This window comes from Leptonychotes weddellii, chromosome 15 (genome assembly GCF_054177405.1).
Source record: "Leptonychotes weddellii isolate Sample4059 chromosome 15, ASM5417740v2, whole genome shotgun sequence".
NCBI classification, from domain to species: domain Eukaryota; kingdom Metazoa; phylum Chordata; class Mammalia; order Carnivora; family Phocidae; genus Leptonychotes; species Leptonychotes weddellii.
In genome coordinates, this window is record NC_138383.1 from 23,005,529 (window position 1) to 23,025,320 (window position 19,792).

Below are 19,792 nucleotides of genomic sequence, written 5' to 3' on the forward strand. Positions count from 1 at the left end.
CACTTCTTACTAAGTCCAAAGGCTTGAGTTTCCCCTACCTGTGTTAGCTGTGTGACTTGGGGCAAGTTGCTTGACCTCTCTGTTCTACCTCCTCCTTCACTTTAAAATGGGGACAATAACAGTCCCATACCTCTTTGCACCATGCTGCCCACTAAAAATATAACGTGAGCCACATATATGTAATTAAAGTTTTTTCCAGTAGCCACATTAAAAAAAGAAAAAGAAACAGGTGAAATAAATTTGAATAGTGTATTTTATTTATCCCTATATATCTAAAATATTATCGTTTCTACAAGTAATTGATATAAAAATTATTAGGGATATTTTGCGGTTTTTTTCGTACTAAGTTTGAGCTCCCATGTGTATTTCCACATCTCCGGTACCTCCTAATTTAGACTAGCTGTATTTCAAGTGTTCAATAGCCACGTGGCCAGTGGCTATCGTTTGGACAGAACAGTCGTTAGGTCATTGTGATGAAATAGAAAGCACTTAGCCTGGACACACTCCTGTGATATTTAGCTCTTCTTATTCTTATTTGTATTATTCTGCTCAGTCCACACCCATGGACTTTTTCCAGACCTCAGAAACAAAAACAAAACCTTTACATTTGCTCAGCACTTAATAGTGTTCAAAGCACTTTGGCATCCACTATCTTGTTTAATCTTTGCTGTGGTCCTGTGGGCCAGAAACGAAGCTCCAAAGTATAAAATTATTGTCCAAAGTCACTCAGCTAGCAAAGGGAGGGGCAGGGGCTCAGGGGAGCAGGGGATTTTGCCCCAAACCCTTCCTCGCTGTATCACAGCCTGGGGTAGGATACCACTGCCCCCCCCCCGCCCAAGGCAGTCCTGGGAGACTGAGTATGCCCTTCAGCTGGATTTCACTTACACAGCCATGTTGGGGTGGCTGGTAGACAAGCACAAGCTTCCAGACCCTGCGCTCCATAGCTGGTTTTGCTCCATTTTCTTATCCCTGCTTGCTATCTGCACCTCTCCTAGAGCATTTCCTCCATCCCCATAGACGCCAGGCTCTGATCCGGGTCAGCTCCCCTCCTCCCTCACTGAGCTTGTAGCCACTTTAATAAGCATAACCTGCATCCTGTGCCAGTCCTACCATAAATCAGCCCTGAGTTCTAGCTGGAGGCTCACTCTGCTGCCAAAACCTTCATTAGCTGCGGGAATGGGCCAGGGAGAGAGCCTGGCCTTCACTTGGGCTGTGGTGACTCACCCCTTGGGAAAGGCTGAGGTATTTGTCCTTGGGTGTGGGGGTACAACGGCCTCTGTGGTTGGGAACACAGCCTTGCTTTGTTCACTGGCTCTGGCTTCCAAGGCAAGAGGTTGAAGGTATGCGGCCCAACCTCTCCTCCACCTCCCCAGTGACCAGACACAGGAGTCCCCATGACCTCCCTTGCCCTGCCCCTTCCTGTTCCCACAACAGAGCCCTGGCCTGCATTCCCCCATGGGGCTGGGAGATGCCTGTCTGAATTGTGTGATATTAAACTCAGCAAGATGGCATAACGCGCGCACATATCCAGGAAGCGCCATTTAAGTGTGTTCTTTCTAGAGTGTAAATGACTGATGGAGTAAAGCAGAGAAACATCATGGAACTAGCTGAGGAGCCGAGGACAGGGGAAAAGGCACAGAAAGAGGAGGCTGAGGGTGCCAGAGACAGACTGGATTTCACAGTGTTGTTGAGCACTGCCTCTACCCCAGGCCCCTCATCATCCCTGTGGGGTCCAGACCTCGATGACTCCGTGTTCTGGGAGGACTGGGCTGAGGCAGAAATGGGAGCGGTTAGACAGAAAGCCAGTCCTGGGTCACTGGGAAGGAATAGAGACGGAAGCAGTTCAGGGATCGAGGCCTGGGCGGGGTGGGGGCAGGTGGGGGTGCCGGGCTTGAGATGCCTGCCTTCCCCGTTCTCAGCGTGGGCCAGCGCCAGCTCGTGTGCCTGGCCCGAGCCCTGCTCCGCAAGAGCCGAATCCTGGTTTTAGACGAGGCCACGGCAGCCATCGACCTGGAGACTGACAACTTCATCCAGGCCATCATCCGCACCGAGTTTGAGAGCTGCACGGTGCTGACCATCGCCCACCGGCTCAACACCATCATGGACTACACCAGGTGGGGCACCAGAACCCAGCCAGGGGGAACCTGGTGGGGTCATCTAGGCCACTGGGAAGGCAGATTAAGGTGATCTGGACACAGGAGAGCTCGTGGGATTGTCTAGGGCCCGGGGAGGGGAAGGCCTTCCCAAGTTAAGGGAGTCATCTGCACTTGGGGGGCCCAGCGACGTTTTCTGAGACAGGGGACACTTTCAGGTTACCAGTGTGCAGGGAAGGGGCACACTGGGGCTCCCTAGGCATTGTGAATTGTGCCCAGGCCACCTCCCTCCAAACTTCTGTGAATGCTATGAGGTGGAGCTGGGTCCTTCGTGAACACGCTCGCTCCCGGAGCCCCGAGTTTAGAGCCAGCCCTTCGTACCTTGCTCCCGCAGTCTGAGCCGGGCGTACAGATGAGGAAGCCGCTAAGAGAAGTACGTGATGCTCCGGTCCCTGCCGTGGGGGGCTGGGCCCTGACAGCAGGTTGAGGAGCAGACACTCTGTGGTGAGAGAGCAGAGGGCTGAGCCCCAGCCCCCGCAGCTGCTGGCGGCCATGTGACCTTGGACAGTGGGCCAAACCTCTCTCTTGGGATTGTTGTAAGGAGTCCATGAAATGAAGTGTTTCAAGTGCAGGTGGGCCTGGGAAGTGTTTCCTCCCCAGCCCCTTTCTGTAACCCTCCCTGGCACCAGTGCGTCTAAGGATTAGGGAAGGGGCCTTGCCCTCGAGATCTTACGCCTTCCCTGGGGATGCAGCCACTCAGCCAAAAGGAAAACCTGGGACCTATTCCCTCATTGTGTCCAGTGTTAAGGTGCGGTGCTGGAGGACAGGGTGAGGGGCTGGGGGGTCAGAAGCCTCACGGAAGTGACCCGGCGCTGGCCTAGAAGACTGGCCCCCTTGGAGACATAGGAGCTCAGAGGGATGAGGGGGAGGAAGCTGCAGCCAATCTCTGTTGAAGGAGTGTGGGGGGAGCTCATCAACAGGCCTTCATTCACAACATAAACACCCACAGCAGGGGGACGTGGGGAGGACGCCACGCCACGGACAGACAGGGCAATGGGGCAGACCTTGGCCCTGTCTCAGAAGCGACCCCACACGGCCCCCAGGGGCTTGAGAACCAGGCTGAGAATGCCTGATGCCACCATCTGTCTGTTCCATCTCTCCCCCACTCCCGTCCAGCACCCCACTGAGAGAAGAGCGGTTGGATAGGAGGTGCTAGGCCCTGGGTCCAGATAAGGGACAGGATGGGCTGAGAGGATCTGTTCCCAGGCCTAACTGAAAATGGTATTCACAGCAGCCTTGAGGGTAGAAGGCTCAAACCAGCCTTGGAGGTTGAGAGTTCATCATTCATTCTAGTGGGACCAGTGGAAATGAATCAGATAATCATGTATTGAACATGTAATTAGAGCCTGGAGGGAGGAAGCAGGGGTCCATGTGTGTAGACTGGAGGAAGCCAATCCACACAGGGCAGCCAGGACACTATCTCCCCTAAGAAGAGAAAGTACCAGCCAGGCCCTAAAGGATGAGTAAGAGTTGGGGAGTGGGTGAGGAGATGGGGTACGTAAACACATTTTAGGCAAAGGATGCAACACATGCAAAGGCCCTGAGGTAGGAGGGCGTAAGAGGCTAGAGTGCACAGGGTGAAGGGGGCAGTAGAACCAAGATGAGGAGGAGAGAGGGACAGGCCCCACTATGTTGCACTTCGAGGACCGTGGTAAAGCAGTCCGTCCTTACCCTAAGAACAGCGAGAAACCACTGAAAGGAGAAGGGGCAGTCTCCCGGGCTCCAGTTCGGGCAGTGGCTAGGCAGAGATGTGCACAGACACACTCCTCCCCAGGACATGTTTCCAGGAGCCCTGTAGGTAAAGAAACAGAGTACGGCCACGTGCTCCCATCGAGGGGCATCTCCCCAGGGCTCAGCAGAGCCCTTTCCGTTCCTGCCTCCCCCTGGAAGCCAGGCTGCTGACCCCGTCCCAGGTGCACCCTGTGCTTCATCGGCAGGGGATTCGAATCCCAGGCCCAGGCCTGACTGTGTGTGTGTGTGTGTGTGTGTGTGTGTGTGTGTGTGTGTAGATCCACCCATCAGCAGCAACCAGACTTGCAGCGAAAGTCCCAGATTCCAGCGTCAGGCCTCAGCGTAGCCTGGTTTCCTGCCGTGTGCCTTTGTGGGTTGGCACAAAGCAGATGGAAGCGCACAGGGCCCAGCGCACAGGCCTGTGGCTCCCTGGGCACGGTCCTGCGACCCCGGCGAGGGAAGGGTTCATTAGGGAAGGTTCTCGGGGCCCCGACTAGCAGAGATAAATAGCAGCCTTGTGTTTGATCCCAGAAACCGCCTCATCTGCCAGGAGAGCAAAGGGAACGGCTAAAATAGGCAGCCTTGTAAGCACGCACGCACGTGTGGCTTAGCAGCTGGGTTGGGTGGGTCGCCTGAAGCAGGACGCTTGGTATGTCACCGCAGGACCAGAGTGGTCCCCGGAAGGGGAGGGGTGGACTCGAAGGCCAGGTCGAGGCTGATGGATGCCTGACCACTTCTTCTCTTCGGCTAGGGTCCTCGTCCTGGATAAAGGGACGGTAGCTGAATTTGATTCTCCGGCCAACCTCATTGCAGCCAGGGGCATCTTCTACGGGATGGCCAGAGACGCTGGACTCGCCTAGAATAGATTCCTGGGACTTCCTCCTGGCCCTTCCTGGTTTTCATCGGGAAAGAAAAAGATACCACGTACGTCTGCAGGATGGACTTGATGGCAGACACCAGGGGCGTTTGTTGGGCGTTATGCCCTGTCAAGTGCCTTCCAGAATAATTGTGCTAAATGCTTTAGATGAGGAAGCAGGCCTGAGAGGTGACTGACGTGCCTGAGGTCACAGCTGGTTTAAGGCAGAGCCCAGACTGGTGCCCGGGTCTCCTCTGATTCCCAACCTAGTGTTATTTCCACACTGTGCTGTTTTCAATCATCTCATGGAATGACCTCTCTATGATTTTTCATATTTTCTACTCTGAAGTATTTTTTTTTAAAGTAAAGCTTTTTCCTCCTGGAACAGCAGACTGCCGGGTCAGGCCGTCCTCAGGAACGGAGTCCTGTACTCTGGGGTGCTGGCCTGAATCCATTAAAAACGGGGCACTGACGAAATAAAGCTACATGGTCAACAATATGTATGCCCCGACATAGCCTTTCTCTGCCTGTTCACAAGGTTTGGGGGTTAGGACCTTTGGGGGAGGCAAGGGGAGAGGTGGAGGTAGGCTTTATACATATCCACATGGCTGGAATTATCTGAAAACTTCAGACTCGAGAGCTTTTGGCTAGAAATGTCGTCTTCGCAGCCAAAATTCACTGGGTAATTGCCAGGAGTTCCTGCTCTGCTGTGCAGATACTGTAAAAAGGAGAGAAATAAAGCCCCTGAAATCTGATCCGACGCCTCCTGGGAAGGCTGCCGTGAACACCTTCAAGTTTATGTCATCCCTCAGACCTCTAAGCCTGTTCCTCTAGGGGCTGAGACAGGCATGGTGCTTCATTTCCTTGCCCCTTTAGAATGTTCCAGACAGGTCCCCATAACCAGCGAGGCCTCTGAGCCATTCCTCTTCCTCCATCTGGCCAGAGCTGTAAGTGGGAGCAAAGAGCAGCCCGGGGGGCCGCACCCCCTCCCCCGCCAGTCCCGGGCTGGTAAGCACATCTTGAGGGGATAAATTAAATTTGGTCCCAAGCAAGCCAAAAGAGTGTTCATTTTCTACAGGTCAGAGTCCATCTGGCATAAGGCCTTCTATTTGGAATGGCTCTCTTCTTTGTTACCTTACGGAGTTTTTTGGCCTCTGACTCTCTCACTCCCTTGACCTTTCTGCTCTGTCTGATGGGACTGGTTGGAGGCGATGGTGTATCTTTCTTCCCTCAATGGTCTGCAGTAGGTGCGGAGACGGCTCCTTTGATCTGCTTCTGCTCTACGAATCGGTCGGCCTGTGTTGCGGGGCCATTTGTTAAAGGTTAATCACATTTTTTTTTGGCAGCCTGTTTTTGCCCAGGATGTTTATGAGTGTATGCAAGAAGACTTCCACCCTTGTGATAAAGCGAGTAGGAAGGCACAAATGCCCAAATTATTCTGCCTCTCCTTGGTGCTAAGAAAAGGTCTCTACTGTGCTCCCTGATTTATTAGGCCATTTTGGCATGACGTCTGCTTTGTGAGGCTCCGGCCGCCCTAAACTAACAGGAACGCAGATTCACTCAGCAGCGTGCTCGGCTAAAGATCTGACGGTGTAAGGCTGTATTTCCTCTCCTGCCTTGGGAGTTTGCTCCTGAGCTCACTGAGGCCCGGACAGGTGCTGACAGCCCAAAGGAGAGGCTCAGTTGTGTAAAGTAAATAGGATAATCAAAAGCTGCCGTTAAGAGAGGATGACCTCCATCTAGCTGGCTCAGCGACTCCAAGGAGATGAAGCTCACTGCTGTGAACCGGGAGGTAAGGCACTGCACAAAGTATCTGTCTCCAGGTGCCACTGACAGGCATGGACAGCAGCTGCAGGAGAGAGGCGGCTCAGGTCAGGGGGACACTCCCTGCTATTTTTCCTCCGGAGCATCGTGTCCCTGGGACTGTCCAGGAACTTGAACCCCCTGGGGTTAGAAGTGCCATGCTGCTTAGGAGGCCAAAACGAAAGAAGATGGGCTCAGTCCGTTAATATTTGATTTTAATAATACTTGTTATGTCTGAACAGTCGGCAATGCACAAAGAAAAAAAGTCTTCAGTGAATGTTTACACACAGTGTGAACACATGCTTTGAATATGCAGTGGAGGAGGGGTGAATTCACAGTTAACAAAGCTAAAAAAAAAAAGTCCTTGTTACAAATTACACAAAGCATATAAAAATATTTCTCTGAATGCATAGATTAAGACTTTAAACTCACCTACCATCAACTGTGCAGGCTCATCCCACCGCCAGACGCAGGACTCAGTTGACTACAGAAGACTTGAGAAAGGAGAAGAGAAGCCCACGGAGGACTCAGCCCTCCCCTGAGATGCCCAACCCCTCCCTCGCCCGCATCTCTGTCTCCAACCTCCGTCTCTAACTTCCGTCTCTAAGCCGGGGGGGGGGGGGAATGCCCTGGAGCGACTCCTCCATAGGCCACCTCCGGGCTGGGGACCTCCACTGCCTCTGAGTCTCTATTGATCTAGATGGCTAGAAGAGTTTTTACCCCAGTGATTTAGACAAAAATTAATACTGGACTTATTTCCTCCGGGATACAACTAGCCTTCGTGTTATCAGTAAATTGTAACTTTTCCCAAAGGGAAGGAAAAAAGGTTAGTAGGTCTAGGTAAACTAGCTTCTGATTGGTTGAAACACAAGGGAGGTTTCCTTTCAAGCACTTCAGAGAAGGGATAATAAGTAACCTTTACTCAGTGATGCAAACACTGTACAAGGGTGAGTAAGTCACCATCTGTAACTGGTGGGATACGGTTAAGTCACCGGACGGAGTGACTCCACGAAGCTGGCCTTGAAAACACCTCAACCTCAGCTCAGCACCGCGCAGCAGCAGAAGGCCATGGGCTCAGCACAACATTCTCCTCCACTGACAACGTCTGCGTGTTCTCGCTCAGTCATCGCAGTGTTCCAGTAAAATTAACACAGTTAGGAAGTTCAGTTTCTTTGGAAACTATAGGCACTATGGGGAAAAAGCTTCTTAAGACAGCAGGGACGCTCTTCAACAGCCAGCTTCGAACCCCTGCCCTCCTGTTTGTCTAAGTGTGCTCGTTCTTATTTCTAAAGTTACGCTGTTTGTCTCAACAAGACAGTGGCTCTTTGAACATTAATGACACGGAAGGAAAGGAAAAGAATTCTTGAATGCGCTCTTTAAAAACATCCGTATGCCATGCTCAAGAGTTTAATCAGGTATCTTCCAGAACAAAGCCTGGGAAACTCACAACTGGCTTTGTTAAGTGGACTGGTGGTGGTAGTCGGGGAGCCCTAAGATCAAACAATTTGTTTATACAAAAAGCAACAGATTTCAGAGTTGTGTAAAAATCCTAATAATTTCAAAATAACCTTTATCTTTGATACAAAAATAAAGATGCTAACTCCTTTAGCTCAGTTTCCCACAATAACCTTTAAAATAGCAACAGATTCGGTTTCAAAAATTGCTTTTCATTTCTAGTGGGAAATAAAAGTGGAGAACACAGGCCGGCAATGTTTGTGCTCTTCTCAGACGGTGCAATTAAACATGGAGAGGACAGGAATCGCTTCGGAGATTTAAAAGGGTGGGGAAAAAAAAAAAAAAGCGTTGCTCTTTTGGAAGGCACCAGAGAGCCCTCTAGTGGCCACAGAGTTAATGCAGCGATGACTGTCCAGGCAATGGCGGACTAGAGACAGAGAAGCAGGCTTGGGTGCTCACAAAGGAGAAAGGGGGGAGGAGGGGCAGCTCTTTTGGTTAACAGCATACTTACAACTAGGTAACTGTATTCTTAAATACTTTGAACCTGAGTGACATTTATAAATATGGTACGTGAAACCTCACAGCCACTATTCACACTAAAACTCTTTTGCCCAGTACCTGTGCTTTCCCCAGTTTCCTCGGTCACCAGCTCCTGCTTCAGGAGAGGCGGGGGGGCGGGAGCGGGCGACACCAAGAGAGCATGTCCGCCCTGCAGGTGCACGGCCCGCAGGAGTGGCTGCACACGGGCTCCGCGCTCTCCACGTCTGCTTGGACAGCTCACTGACACGGGGCGCACGACACAGTGAGTTCAGAACGGCCGGCTTCTGCCTCTCCAGACCACTTCTCAGCTGTTCACAGCTTCAAGCAATAGGTTTATTGTGCACCAAGAGGCTTGGAAGAGTGGCACCGCTGCTGGGGAAGGGGGGGTCAGGGGCTTCCTACCTTGGCAGAACGATGTTAGTGTACACTACACAGTGGCGCCCAAGGCATTCCGATCCACGGCTTGTCCTTGGCCCAGAGGGGATGTGCACTGTCACAATACTCAGCAATAAAAGTCCCTGCTGCATTAGTAAGTCAGTTTGGAAGCTCTCCTGTTGTAGCAAGGTCTTTCAGTCAGTGTGGATGCAGCATTTCTGAACAGAAAATTGTTCTCACTTATCATTAGAACCAGTTCCAGCTCCTGGAAGTCTTGGAGTCGAGCAACGTCTTTGTCCTAAAACAAAATAGGGTGAACACATTGAGAGGAGTCACTTGTCTCTGTATGTTTGGTGTGTTGTGTCAATACCAGTATCTCAGCTCATTTTAAAGCGAGGAAGAAAAAGAAGGAGGAGGAGGAGGAAGCGGGGGAGAGTGGGAGAAGGGGGGGAGGAGAAGAAGAGGAGGAAGAAGAAGAAGAGGAAGAGGGGAGGAGGAGGAGAAGAGGAAGAAGAAGAAGAGGAGGAGGAGGAGGATTGGGAAGAGGAGGAAGAAAATCCCGGTGGCAGGCTGTCAGAGTGACAGTGCAGGACAGTCCCCCGGGGCGTGAGCTGGGTTGGCACAGAGGCGGAAGGAAGCCCTTAACAGCTGCTGCTCCAGGATGAGCACCCCCTGAAGCAAGAGGCCATTCAGATCCATTTTCCCCAGGTGCCCTGAGAAGCCATGGATTCTGGGAGGACCACACACGTATCCATATAGAATTGCCCTATCGTTTAACCTGGCTCTTAACACAGGCCATATCTGATAGTGCACTGAAGTGATCCTTACATATCACTACACAAACAACCAAAAATAGGTACATGTGAATGGTAATTCAGAACATTCTCGCTGGTATCCTACAACTTTCAAAAATGTCATGTCCCTGTAGACGCAGTAGAGGGAAGAAAGCTCAATGACAATGTCTGGAAAACCACCCTTTGCTCCTTTTCTAGTCTCTTTTCGGTTCCCTACTATGATTCATACAGCCAAGGAGGAAGCTGGGTATTTTCCAAAAGCAAAAAGCCACCAACCACTCATGCTTAACCGACCTTTCTTACCTTTCTTACCAGAGTATTGGGTAACTTTCTGATCTTCTCCACTTGATCTGGATTCACACCCAGCTCACAGCAACTCACTCTGAGCAATTCTTGATAGGTGAGCTCCTGTCGGTCCAGTTCAATTTCAATGAAATCATTTTCTCGAAGAGATGGGTTCTGAATCCTCACCTTGAGTACCAGCTCTAGAAATAAAGAGGGAGAAACGTTAATGGATGGGGCCTGCACCGCCAGCCGATGTAATTTAAGATCTTTTCCAGAAGATGGGTCTACATAATCATGCCCTGTGCCGAAGGCCTGCACGACAACCCCCCCCCCCCGCCACTGCTGCCCCCGAGAAAACCCAGCCCTGTCAGCAGGGTTAGCTCGGCGCCACTTCTGGCTCTGCTGACGCTTTCCTGCACTGTCTTCCCTACATCGAAGACTGGGGTTCACAAAGTAAAAGGGAGGTGTGTCAGGGGGAAACAACCATCCAGTGTGCAGAAGGACGATTTACTCCTGCTGCTGGAGCTGAGGAGGTAAAGGTGTATGAGCTTTGGGTATCAAACCACATATGAGCAGGGCAGGGGAAGAGAGATGAAAGGAAGGCACAGGCAAGGTATGGGATAGGAGTGACTCCAAAAGGACTTCATAACTGTGAATCTATGAATCTAAAGGTATCTGTGAATGATGAAATTCCTTGTAATAAACACAGTAAGACAGCAGAAAGATAAGCTACTAATAAAAAAAGACAGTCTAACTGTGATCTGAATGCAGTATACCTCAGCATGGGAGGAATCTGGGCTTTGGGAGTAAATAAGCACTATTATTCAAGGGTCTGGGATCTAAGCTGTCTGCCCCTAAATTCTGAGCCTGGCTGCCAAGATGGCCCACGCCAAGCACCTACGTGGGTTTGGGGGTTCTTGCTTTGCTCCTTACATATGAATCCCTCATGGCACCCCTAGGCCAAGGTTATCAGCACCTAAATATATTTCTTTCCTGGCTCTGTCCTCCATGCAGACCTAGAAGACATGACACAGCTGGAGTCTTAAGTGTACGCAGTGTCCACAGCCCTGTGTCTGACCACCACTCTCTGCCAGAAAGAACCAGAACTTGGAGAAACGGCTGCCTCCGGGGCTGGGGCCGGGAACATTACAGTGGGAGCCTGGACCTTCCTGCAGCACCAGAAAGTAAGGACACACTCCAAGAATGATGGGACATGTCCAAGTGACACGAGAACTGGCTTGAAGGGGCTCCTTCTGGACTGGTGTAATTTGAACATCAAGATGATGACAGTAATGAATTATAACCTGAGGTAAAGAATCTACGAATTACTACTAATATAAAGTATGGAGGAGAAGGGAAGATCCTTCTTTACAGCAGAATAGCAACTAGTATGTAGAGAAAGATGGGGGATCACATTCTACACAATACCTGGCCTGGACTCTTCAAAAGTATTGAGGTCCAAAATGATAGAGAAAGGCTGAGGAACCTTCCGGGTGAAAGGAAAACGGAACAATAGGATAACCAAACGCAACGGGTGACCCCGGGCGGAGGGGGCAGGGGGGCAGGGGGGCAGGGGGCAGGGGGGAAGGAGCGCACAGAGCTGCAGAGGGCACCATGGAGATAATTGACAACATCTAAATGTGGCCTGGAATAGAGAATGGTATTATAGCAAGGTTCCATTTCCTAAACGTGATCACTGGACTGTGGTTATGTAAGAGACCATCCTTGTTCTTGGAAAATACACACTTAACTATTTCAAAAGGGCAGAAGGTAAACAATTTGTGAATCTGAGTAAAGACAGCTCCTTATACTAGTCTGGCAAAATTTCCGTAAGTCTGTGATTAGAGTCTCAATACACACATAAAGCCCACACGCCCACCCTACTCCTCTCCGCCCCCCCATTGCACCCCTCCATCCCCCCACAACCAGGAAGTGCATCACTTGACCCCTGGACACAGGCTGCCCTGCAGTGGCAGCTGCTTCCCACCGCAGGCTTACCTTGCATATTAAATGGAAATGCCCCCGTGAAGAAGAACGGCTGGAATGCTGGCGTCGGTCCTGCATATGTCCCATTTTGAGGCTCCAGAGACACTGGTGGCTTGGCCGGGACAGAAGAGAGCAGTGAGCGGCTCTGACTCACTGGCGGCTGACAGACAGGACCCGGTTTTGTGCTTTCTGGTGTTCGGAGGATGGCAGAGGGGGCAGACACGTCCCGGTTCTGAACCAGTGCCAAAGAGGTGTGGTCCCGTGGAAAGACCCCGGCCAGCGGAGGCTCCCCCGTGGGGAGCAAGGGAGGAGAGCCATCCACAGGGGGCGATGCCGGAGGTGTGGAAGGGCCCCCATTCCGTAGCTGGCCTGGATCCTCTGCCGCAGGGGTGTAGATGAAAGGGAAGGCTGGGTTGGCCAAATAGTTGGGAATAAAGGGCAGTTCTGACTCCTTCTTCAGCTGGGGGAGGCTGTCGGCACCATCATCTTCTTCCACTTACAAAGAAGAAAACGAGTAACACTTACACAGCCCTTTAAAAATCACCAGGAAGAGAGTGTCTTGTGAAAGCCAGTGTCCTTTGGTAAGTGACATATTTTGTTCAGTGTTTACTGCCTCTTCCAATCAGAAGAGCAAAGAGCGTTCCATTAGGTTTATGATCACCATTTTTATCACCTTAAATTTTACAGATTAAAAAAATAAAACCTGGGGGCGCCTAGGTGGCTCAGGTGGTTAAGCGTCTGCCTTCAGCTCAGGTCATGATCCCAGGGTCCTGGGATCGAGCCCCATGTCTGGCTCCCGGCTCAGCGGGGAGCCTGCTTCTCCCTCTCCCTCTGCCTCTCTCCTACTCATGCTCTCTCTCTCTGTATCTCTTTGTCTCAAATGAATAAATAAAATCTTAAAAAAAATAATAAAAATAAATAAATAATAAATTTTAAAAAATGAAACCTGATAATGCCGACTTGTCTGGAAACCACGTGGAATTACTATCTTGGCACAGTAATATTACCTTTGCTTTTAAAAACAGATCTGTGGTTTGACTGGCATCAAGAATGTGGCCAATAACACCACAAGTCTCAAATTAGTTTGACAAAATCAAAGGTTGCCCCCAAACACAGACTCACCTCCCATGATCTTCCTGATTTCTCTCCTTGATGTCAATTGCACTGGCATTTCTCCTTTTGTCGTAAGAATCTCTTTGTCAGCTCCTGATTGTAATAAGTAAGAGACCACCTGACCATGATTGCGCTTACATGCCCAGTGTAAACAGGTCCTGTCCCAAGAAAAGGAAAAAAGAGTGAGTTAAAAGAGGAGAGGTGGTTTGGGATTTCAAATTCCACGTGCTAATCAAGAAATATATGCAAGCCCATTAAGAGTTCAGCTAGATTGGGCACCTGGGTGGCTCAGTCGTTAAGCATCTGCCTTCGGCTCGGGTCATGATCCTGGGGTCCTGGGATCGAGCCCCGTATTGGGCTCCCTGCTCAGTGAGAAGCTTGCTTCTCCCTCTCCCACTCCCCCTGCTTGTGTTCCCTCTCTCTGTGTGTCTCTGTCAAATAAATAAATAAAATCTTAAAAAAAAAAAAAAAAGAGTTCAACCTAGAACCAGGAAGCCAGGCTGGCAACCTCAACTTTCCTTTTCAGAAAGCAGGCGATTAAAATGTTTAGTATGCTTGAAATTTATTTCTCAATTTCATTCTGGGCCCTTGGGAAAAACCAGTTTATTCTAGGGGCTTTCATTTCAATGTCTTCCACGAAGCTGGCTGGCTGGCTAACTCTAATGGTACTGCTGAGTGGTCTTCCATCAGTAATGCTCATTAGATTGTCCCAGTCTCTTTAAAATGTTTTTATAGTGTCACATTCCTTTTTAGGGACAATGGCAACTTGCTTCATATGCACTAAATGACACATGAAGATGAAATATTATCAGGCTAATAATCATCTACAGCTCACTCTGCTGCTAAAATTATTATTGCTATAGATATTCCCAGCTAAATCTCAGCTGCTCCCTCTTTTCCTTTTCCTTTTCTTTCCTTCACACACACACACGCACACACACACACACAAACACAAGGTTTTGAATTTCCATTTTTTAAAAAGTTGGCTTCTCTAGTTCTCTCCATAAGGCTCATCTGCTTAAACGTACGGCGCTGCACAGACTTTAATCCCTAAGGCACTTTAAAAATGTACACCAACGACCAAAATTTTCAAGAACAAACTCTTCTAACATACTAGACTCATTTAAGTAAAACTAATTATTTACCATTGTACACAAAGGAAAGGATTATGCATACTCTGAAGGGCTATTATTTTAACACTGCATAGAAATATAATGAGCATGCTGGTTAAAAACTCCATCTTAACAGAAATGAAAGGATTCAGAATTACTAAATTCATCCCCAGTTGCCAAAGCTGAATATTAAAGAAGGAAAATATTTTTTCCTCTCCGTTCTGAAATGTCCTCAATCACCAATTCTCTAATTGAACAGAGGTAAATATCTTCAGAGCTTATAGCCAAATACAATACGGTAAGGAACAGAACAATATGTTCAGTAGTGAGGAAGTGTACCTATCCAGAAAGTTCCTTTGGTTCAAGGGAGACATCAATTTGCCCTGGCCTCCTAAATATTTCTGACTTACCGAAAGCGAGCTTGGCTGGCTGGCTGGGAGCCACTCCACTGATATTTCAGAGTGATATCCTGTACTATTATTCATTAGAATTAGATGATTATCTGGGTACTTTTAAGATATTCTCTATGAAGAAAAGATTGTCAAATTGGGAGAAATAAGAGAAGAGGCTCAATCTTGGCTCCTGAAATATAAGCTCATGAAGATAAGGAAGTGTCTGGGGCGCCCGGGTGGCTCAGTTGGTTAAGCGACTGCCTTCGGCTCAGGTCATGATCCTGGAGTCCCGGGATCGAGTCCCGCATCGGGCTCCCTGCTCGGCAGGGAGTCTGCTTCGTCCTCTGACCCTATCCCCTCTCATGTGTTCTCTCTCTCTCATTCTCTCTCTCTCAAATAAATAAATAAAATCTTAAAAAAAAAAAAGATAAGGAAGTGTCTGCTTGGACATACAGGTACTTAATCACCGAACAAATGAACCAAGAACAAGGTGGACATTGCTCGGAGTGGAAGGATCCAATACATCCTTGACTGTGGGCAAACTGCAGCTCAGAGTGTGTGTGTGTGTGTGTGTGTGTGTGTGTGTGTGTGTAGCACAGGCTTGAAAAGAATAATTATAATGATAAGCGAGCATTCAAAAATGAATGGAGCATGATGAGAAAAATATGTTCCCTTTTGCAAATAAAGTACTCACTTGCTGGTAGTAAATCACTTGTTCATGACAAGCTTGAGACTGAAGAAGCTAATTTACTGCCAGTGGGTCTGAGATACTCTGGGAAAACCAACTAGCTAAAGCATCACCATATAAAGTGGGGTTAAGTCAACATGGCATGATCCCCACAACCCCGTGCCGTGAGTGATAATCATTTACAGCCCAGACCTGTGTGGCTCTGGACAGCCATAACTCAGCCAGGGAGTATTTTCAACTTCTTCCAAGCCATTATACTTGTTCCTTAAAGCCAAGAGGTATGCACACACTTGAATTACAATTGATGTGGGAACTCTATCTCTGAACTTCAACTCTTTAGGCTTTAAATTTGCAGTCAGAATATCTGGTTAGTCCGGGGAAGTATTTCAGACCAGAAGCACTGGCCATCATTCAACAGTGCTGAAACTGTGGTTCTTGAGCAACTACAAATTGAAAGCAGTAATCTTTCTGCTTTTCTATGCTAGCGACTATGTTTTTTGAGGGTAACATTTATATCCATTACCCAGCACACTGCTTAATAAGAAGAAAACAATAGTTAACACAGATACAATGCTTTTTACATGGGGGGACACTGTTCTAAAGGCTTCACATATATTAACTCATTTGATCTCTGAACAACCCATGAGTTAAGTGCTGTTATCAACATTCCCCCCATTTTCCAGAAGAGGAAATAGAGGCAGTCAGCAAATAAATGAGCCAAACAGTACCCTAGGTGGTAGTGAAGCGCTACAGGGATGATAAAACAAGGGAAGGGACTAGGGAGTGCCAGAGGCAGGGGAGGAGCAAGGTGCCATTTTAAATCGAGGGCCAAGGGGAGGCTCACCGAGGTGGCATCTACGCTAATACCTGAAGGAGGTGAGGGAGCAAAAGCACAAATTACTTAATCTTGCTGGGCCTCAGTTTCCTCATCTGTAAAATGGAGAGAGAAACATCAATGTTCTGGAGTAGACTTAGAGGGAAGAAAAAACACAAAGGCCTTGCATCAGGGCCATGCCTGGTGTTTCAGGAAAAGCCAGCAGGCCAGGGGAGCAGAATGAGGGGAGCAAGGGGGCAAATCCAGAGATGAGGCGTAGAGGTAAGGAGAGAGGACAGTGCAGACAGGAAGTAGAAACTCTACGACCACAGGCTTTTACTCAGAGTGGGATGGTGGCCATTAGTGTTCTGAGCAGAGTGAAACGATCCGACTTACGACTTACGTTTTACGTCAGGATCCCTTTGGCTGCTGCGCCGAGAAAAGACTGCAGGGTATTAAGGGTGGAACCAAGGAGATGAGTTGGGGGGCTGCAGCAAGAATCCGGGCAACAGGATGATGGTGGCTGGGTACCAGAGGTGTAGAGGTAAAGCTAGTGAGAAGTGGTCTGATTCTGACCACAGCTGTAGGTAAAGCCAGCAGAATTAGCCGACTGGCTGGATGTGGAATATGAGGGAAAGACAGGAGGCAAGGAGGGCACCAAGAGTTCTGGCCTGAGCACCTCAGACGCCAAGCTGAGTAGGACTCAGAGGAGCAGGCCTGGGGGATGAGGGGAGATCAGGAATGCAACCTTGAACCTCCAACATGAGGTGCCTAATAGACAGCCTCCCTGACTGATGAGCACCCTCTTCAGGTTGCTTCAGATTCAACTACTATAGACCGAGCCTACTTTGGGGCAGGCATCGTAGTTAGGAAAGTAGGGTCTGGAGTCAGATGCTGGCTTCCTTTCTAGTAAATTCTATGGCCTTGGGGGAAATTACTTAATCTTGCTGGGCCTCAGTTTCCTCATCTGTAAAACGGAGAGAGGAACATCGATGTTCTGGAGTAGTTGTGAATGAGATAATGAGGCAAAGCTCTTAGAGCCTTGTTTATGTCACAAACTCGGTAAATGTTAGCGATTCATACTATACTTCATATCCTTCAGTGGTCACAACACTCTTTTCAAACAACTGGAAAATGAAGTGACTCAGGCAAGGTGGTATTAGCTAAAGCAGGAAGGGAGAACCTGCGGGAAAGACCAGGCTCCTTCTTCAACACAACACTGCCTCCCACTGCCAAAATAGTGAGTCACAGTTTGTGAACCACAGAGCAACGCTCAGAGCAAGTACACACAGAACAGGAAGCTTGTTTGCAAACACTTTTAAAGGAAAAACAAAACAGAAAGGCAGTAGCTACTGTTTCCTGGCCTTCTGGACAGCTATCCAGGCTGTTTTCTTTAGGAGGTAGATTAACTTCGTGAGGGAGTCAGAAAACCATTGGGGTTGTGGTCCCAGCTATCATATTAATAGCTGTGTGACCTAGGGTTAGTCTCTGTGGTTGGACCCATCCATCTCCAATGTCCCTCTCAGTTCCAAAATGTATGATTCCATTTTAAAAAATAAAATCTTTCCAAGCTCACTTTAAGTCTAAGCTAGCAAAACAGGCGGGTTAAGCATTCCTTGGATCAAATAAAAATTTAAGCGTGAAGAGGACAGAATAACACCACATTCGGGAACTTGACACTAAAGATTTGACCAGCAAATGTTAAAATGAGACTCCCTATTTAATTGGGAAGGGCTCAGTCTGCAGGCAGGCATCTAGAGTCTTGATTCAAATTCTGTATTTAAAATTGTGATAAAAAAATAAAGCAAAAACACGCATGGGATAAACGAGTAAGTCTTCCCTCAACAGGCAGCCGTAGGCAGCAGCAAATCACTGGGGCAGTGAGACAACAGAGAGAATAGTGATGCAAGTGATTTTTTTTTCCCCCGGTCTTGGGAAATTGCTAATTTATAAGATTCGTATTTGCTCGGTTGCTTATGCTTTTTGCTCTGCACAGGTGTGTTCTCCAGAAGCTCCTAGGGCAAAATAATTCAACACTCGAACTGGGGTGAGCTCCATACGAGCTTGCGTGATCAATTCGTAGCCGCCAGGGTTCCGGCCCCAGCGAGCCAGGGTGGGGGGTGCGGGGCTCGGCGGGGCGGGAGGGGGGCCAGGGCTCGGGTGGGCGCTGCCCCGGGAGGACCACGTGGGCGGGGATCCGGGCAGGCCGCGCTCCCGACTGCACGGCGCAGGGTGGGGGGGGCGGACTGGCCTGGCGAGCGCCCGGCCTCCGAGGCCCCGGCGCCGGGCCACGCCTCGGCGGGCGTCCGCGGGCAGCGCCGGGCCTCGGTCGCGGGCGCTCGCCCCGCGCCCCGGGCCCCGGCCGGCTGCTCTGACCTAGGCCTCCCCCGCTCCCCACTTACCAGCCGTTGACCTCATTTTGGGAGTTCACATCCACCCCGCTCTCCACCAGTTTCTGCACCTCCCGAATGTCCCCCAAGGCCGCGGCCTCCCGCAGCCTCTCCTGCTGCTCCTTCTGCTCTAGGAGAGCGCTCATCTTCCCCTCGGGCCCAGGCCCCCGCCCGCCCGCCCTGCCCCGGGCCCGTCAGCGCCGCCGCCGCCGCGGCCCGCTCCCCGCCATGGGGAAAGCGCGGGGCTCGCCCGCCCTGCTCGCGCCAGGCCCGGGGCTGCTGCTCCCGCCCGCCGCCGCCCGCCGCTCCCCGGCTGCGCCCGGCCGCAGGCCCCAGCCCCCGCCCCGGCCGCGCCTCCCGCGGGCCGACTCCGGGGGACCCTATTCGGAGTGACAACCCTGACCCAGATATTTTCCGTTCCTACCCTCGGCCCAGGCGCCCGGCTGGCTGTTTATGTAACTGCCGCACGACGTGATCCGCCGTGATTCATGGACTATTTTTAGACCTCCCCGCCCGGCAGCTTCAGGGGAGGAGGACAGACACATGGAAAGAGAAGAAAGCATCGCTGAGAGCCAGAAAAGCCTTATCCTCTGGCGCAGGCTGTTTACCAGGCATCAAAAATAATTGGTGTTTCTTCACCACCCCCCCCCCCAAGTCTGTTTCGCTCTTTTTCCTTATCTGAGCCAACGCTTGCCCAGCAGGGTGGGGGGAACGGGCTGAAAACGATCCTACTATTATATGCCCATAATTGCAGAGGCAGATTGCACTGTTGTTTCTTCTCTTGACAGTGCTTGGGACCATCCGGTTCGCATATTTATTTCAATCGCTGTTGTTTTACATCTCATTTTAGACAGAGATTTCTTCTAACTTGGCTTTCAAGGAAAATATTTATATTGTGCCTGGAGTCTCTAAACTGTAATTTATTACTGCTTATAAATCATGATTAATTACTCTTCATGAAGGCCATGCGAGGATAAAAGAGCAAAGAAGAACACCACAGAGGCTGTGGCGTTATCCTGGCCCTAATGCCAGGATCTCTGGGGAGAGCTATGGTGTGTATGTGCACAGCATTTTGCCTGACTCCTGCCTGGTCAATCTAACCAGGCTCAGAGCCTGGGTTGGTACTGGTTTGCTACCCAGTGGGAGAAAAACAGAATACTTTTTGCTGAGCCCAGGTGTCTCCGAGAGATCTTCCAGAGTGGCACAGGATGGAACCTTGCAGATGGGGTCAGGAGGATTAAGGAAATAACCCTGGGGTGGAAAGGAGGAAGGCCTGAACAAAGAGAGGAGATGAAATACGAAGGG

The 19,792-nt window shown here is 49.9% G+C and overlaps 2 protein-coding genes across 4 annotated transcripts in view; one reads left to right on the top strand and one right to left on the bottom strand.

The window, feature by feature from the left end:
• The window catches only part of ABCC3 (ATP binding cassette subfamily C member 3), a 44,929-nt gene extending 36,584 nt beyond the window's left edge, over nt 1–8,345 (top strand). For both annotated transcript variants that reach the window (XM_006740708.3, XM_031036007.2), the window contains 2 exons: nt 1,920–2,114; nt 4,636–8,345. In XM_006740708.3, the coding sequence (XP_006740771.2) occupies nt 1,920–2,114; nt 4,636–4,744 (304 nt within the window). In that variant the 3' untranslated portion in view covers nt 4,745–8,345. The remainder of the gene's footprint in view (nt 1–1,919; nt 2,115–4,635) is intronic.
• On the bottom strand, nt 6,742–18,668 carry ANKRD40 (ankyrin repeat domain 40). 2 transcript variants are annotated; one of them, XM_081805218.1, is made up of 5 exons: nt 18,500–18,668; nt 13,101–13,249; nt 11,991–12,473; nt 10,020–10,192; nt 6,742–9,211 (listed from the first exon to the last, which is right to left on the bottom strand). In XM_081805218.1, the coding sequence occupies exons 1-5, from the start codon at nt 18,631–18,633 to the stop codon at nt 9,065–9,067; spliced, it is 1,086 nt and encodes a 361-aa protein (XP_081661344.1). In that variant the 5' UTR covers nt 18,634–18,668; the 3' UTR covers nt 6,742–9,064. The 2 variants fall into 2 exon arrangements, with proteins under 2 accessions (XP_081661344.1, XP_081661343.1); XM_081805217.1 differs by having other exon boundaries at nt 10,011–10,192.
• Between the last annotated feature and the right edge of the window lie 1,124 nt (nt 18,669–19,792).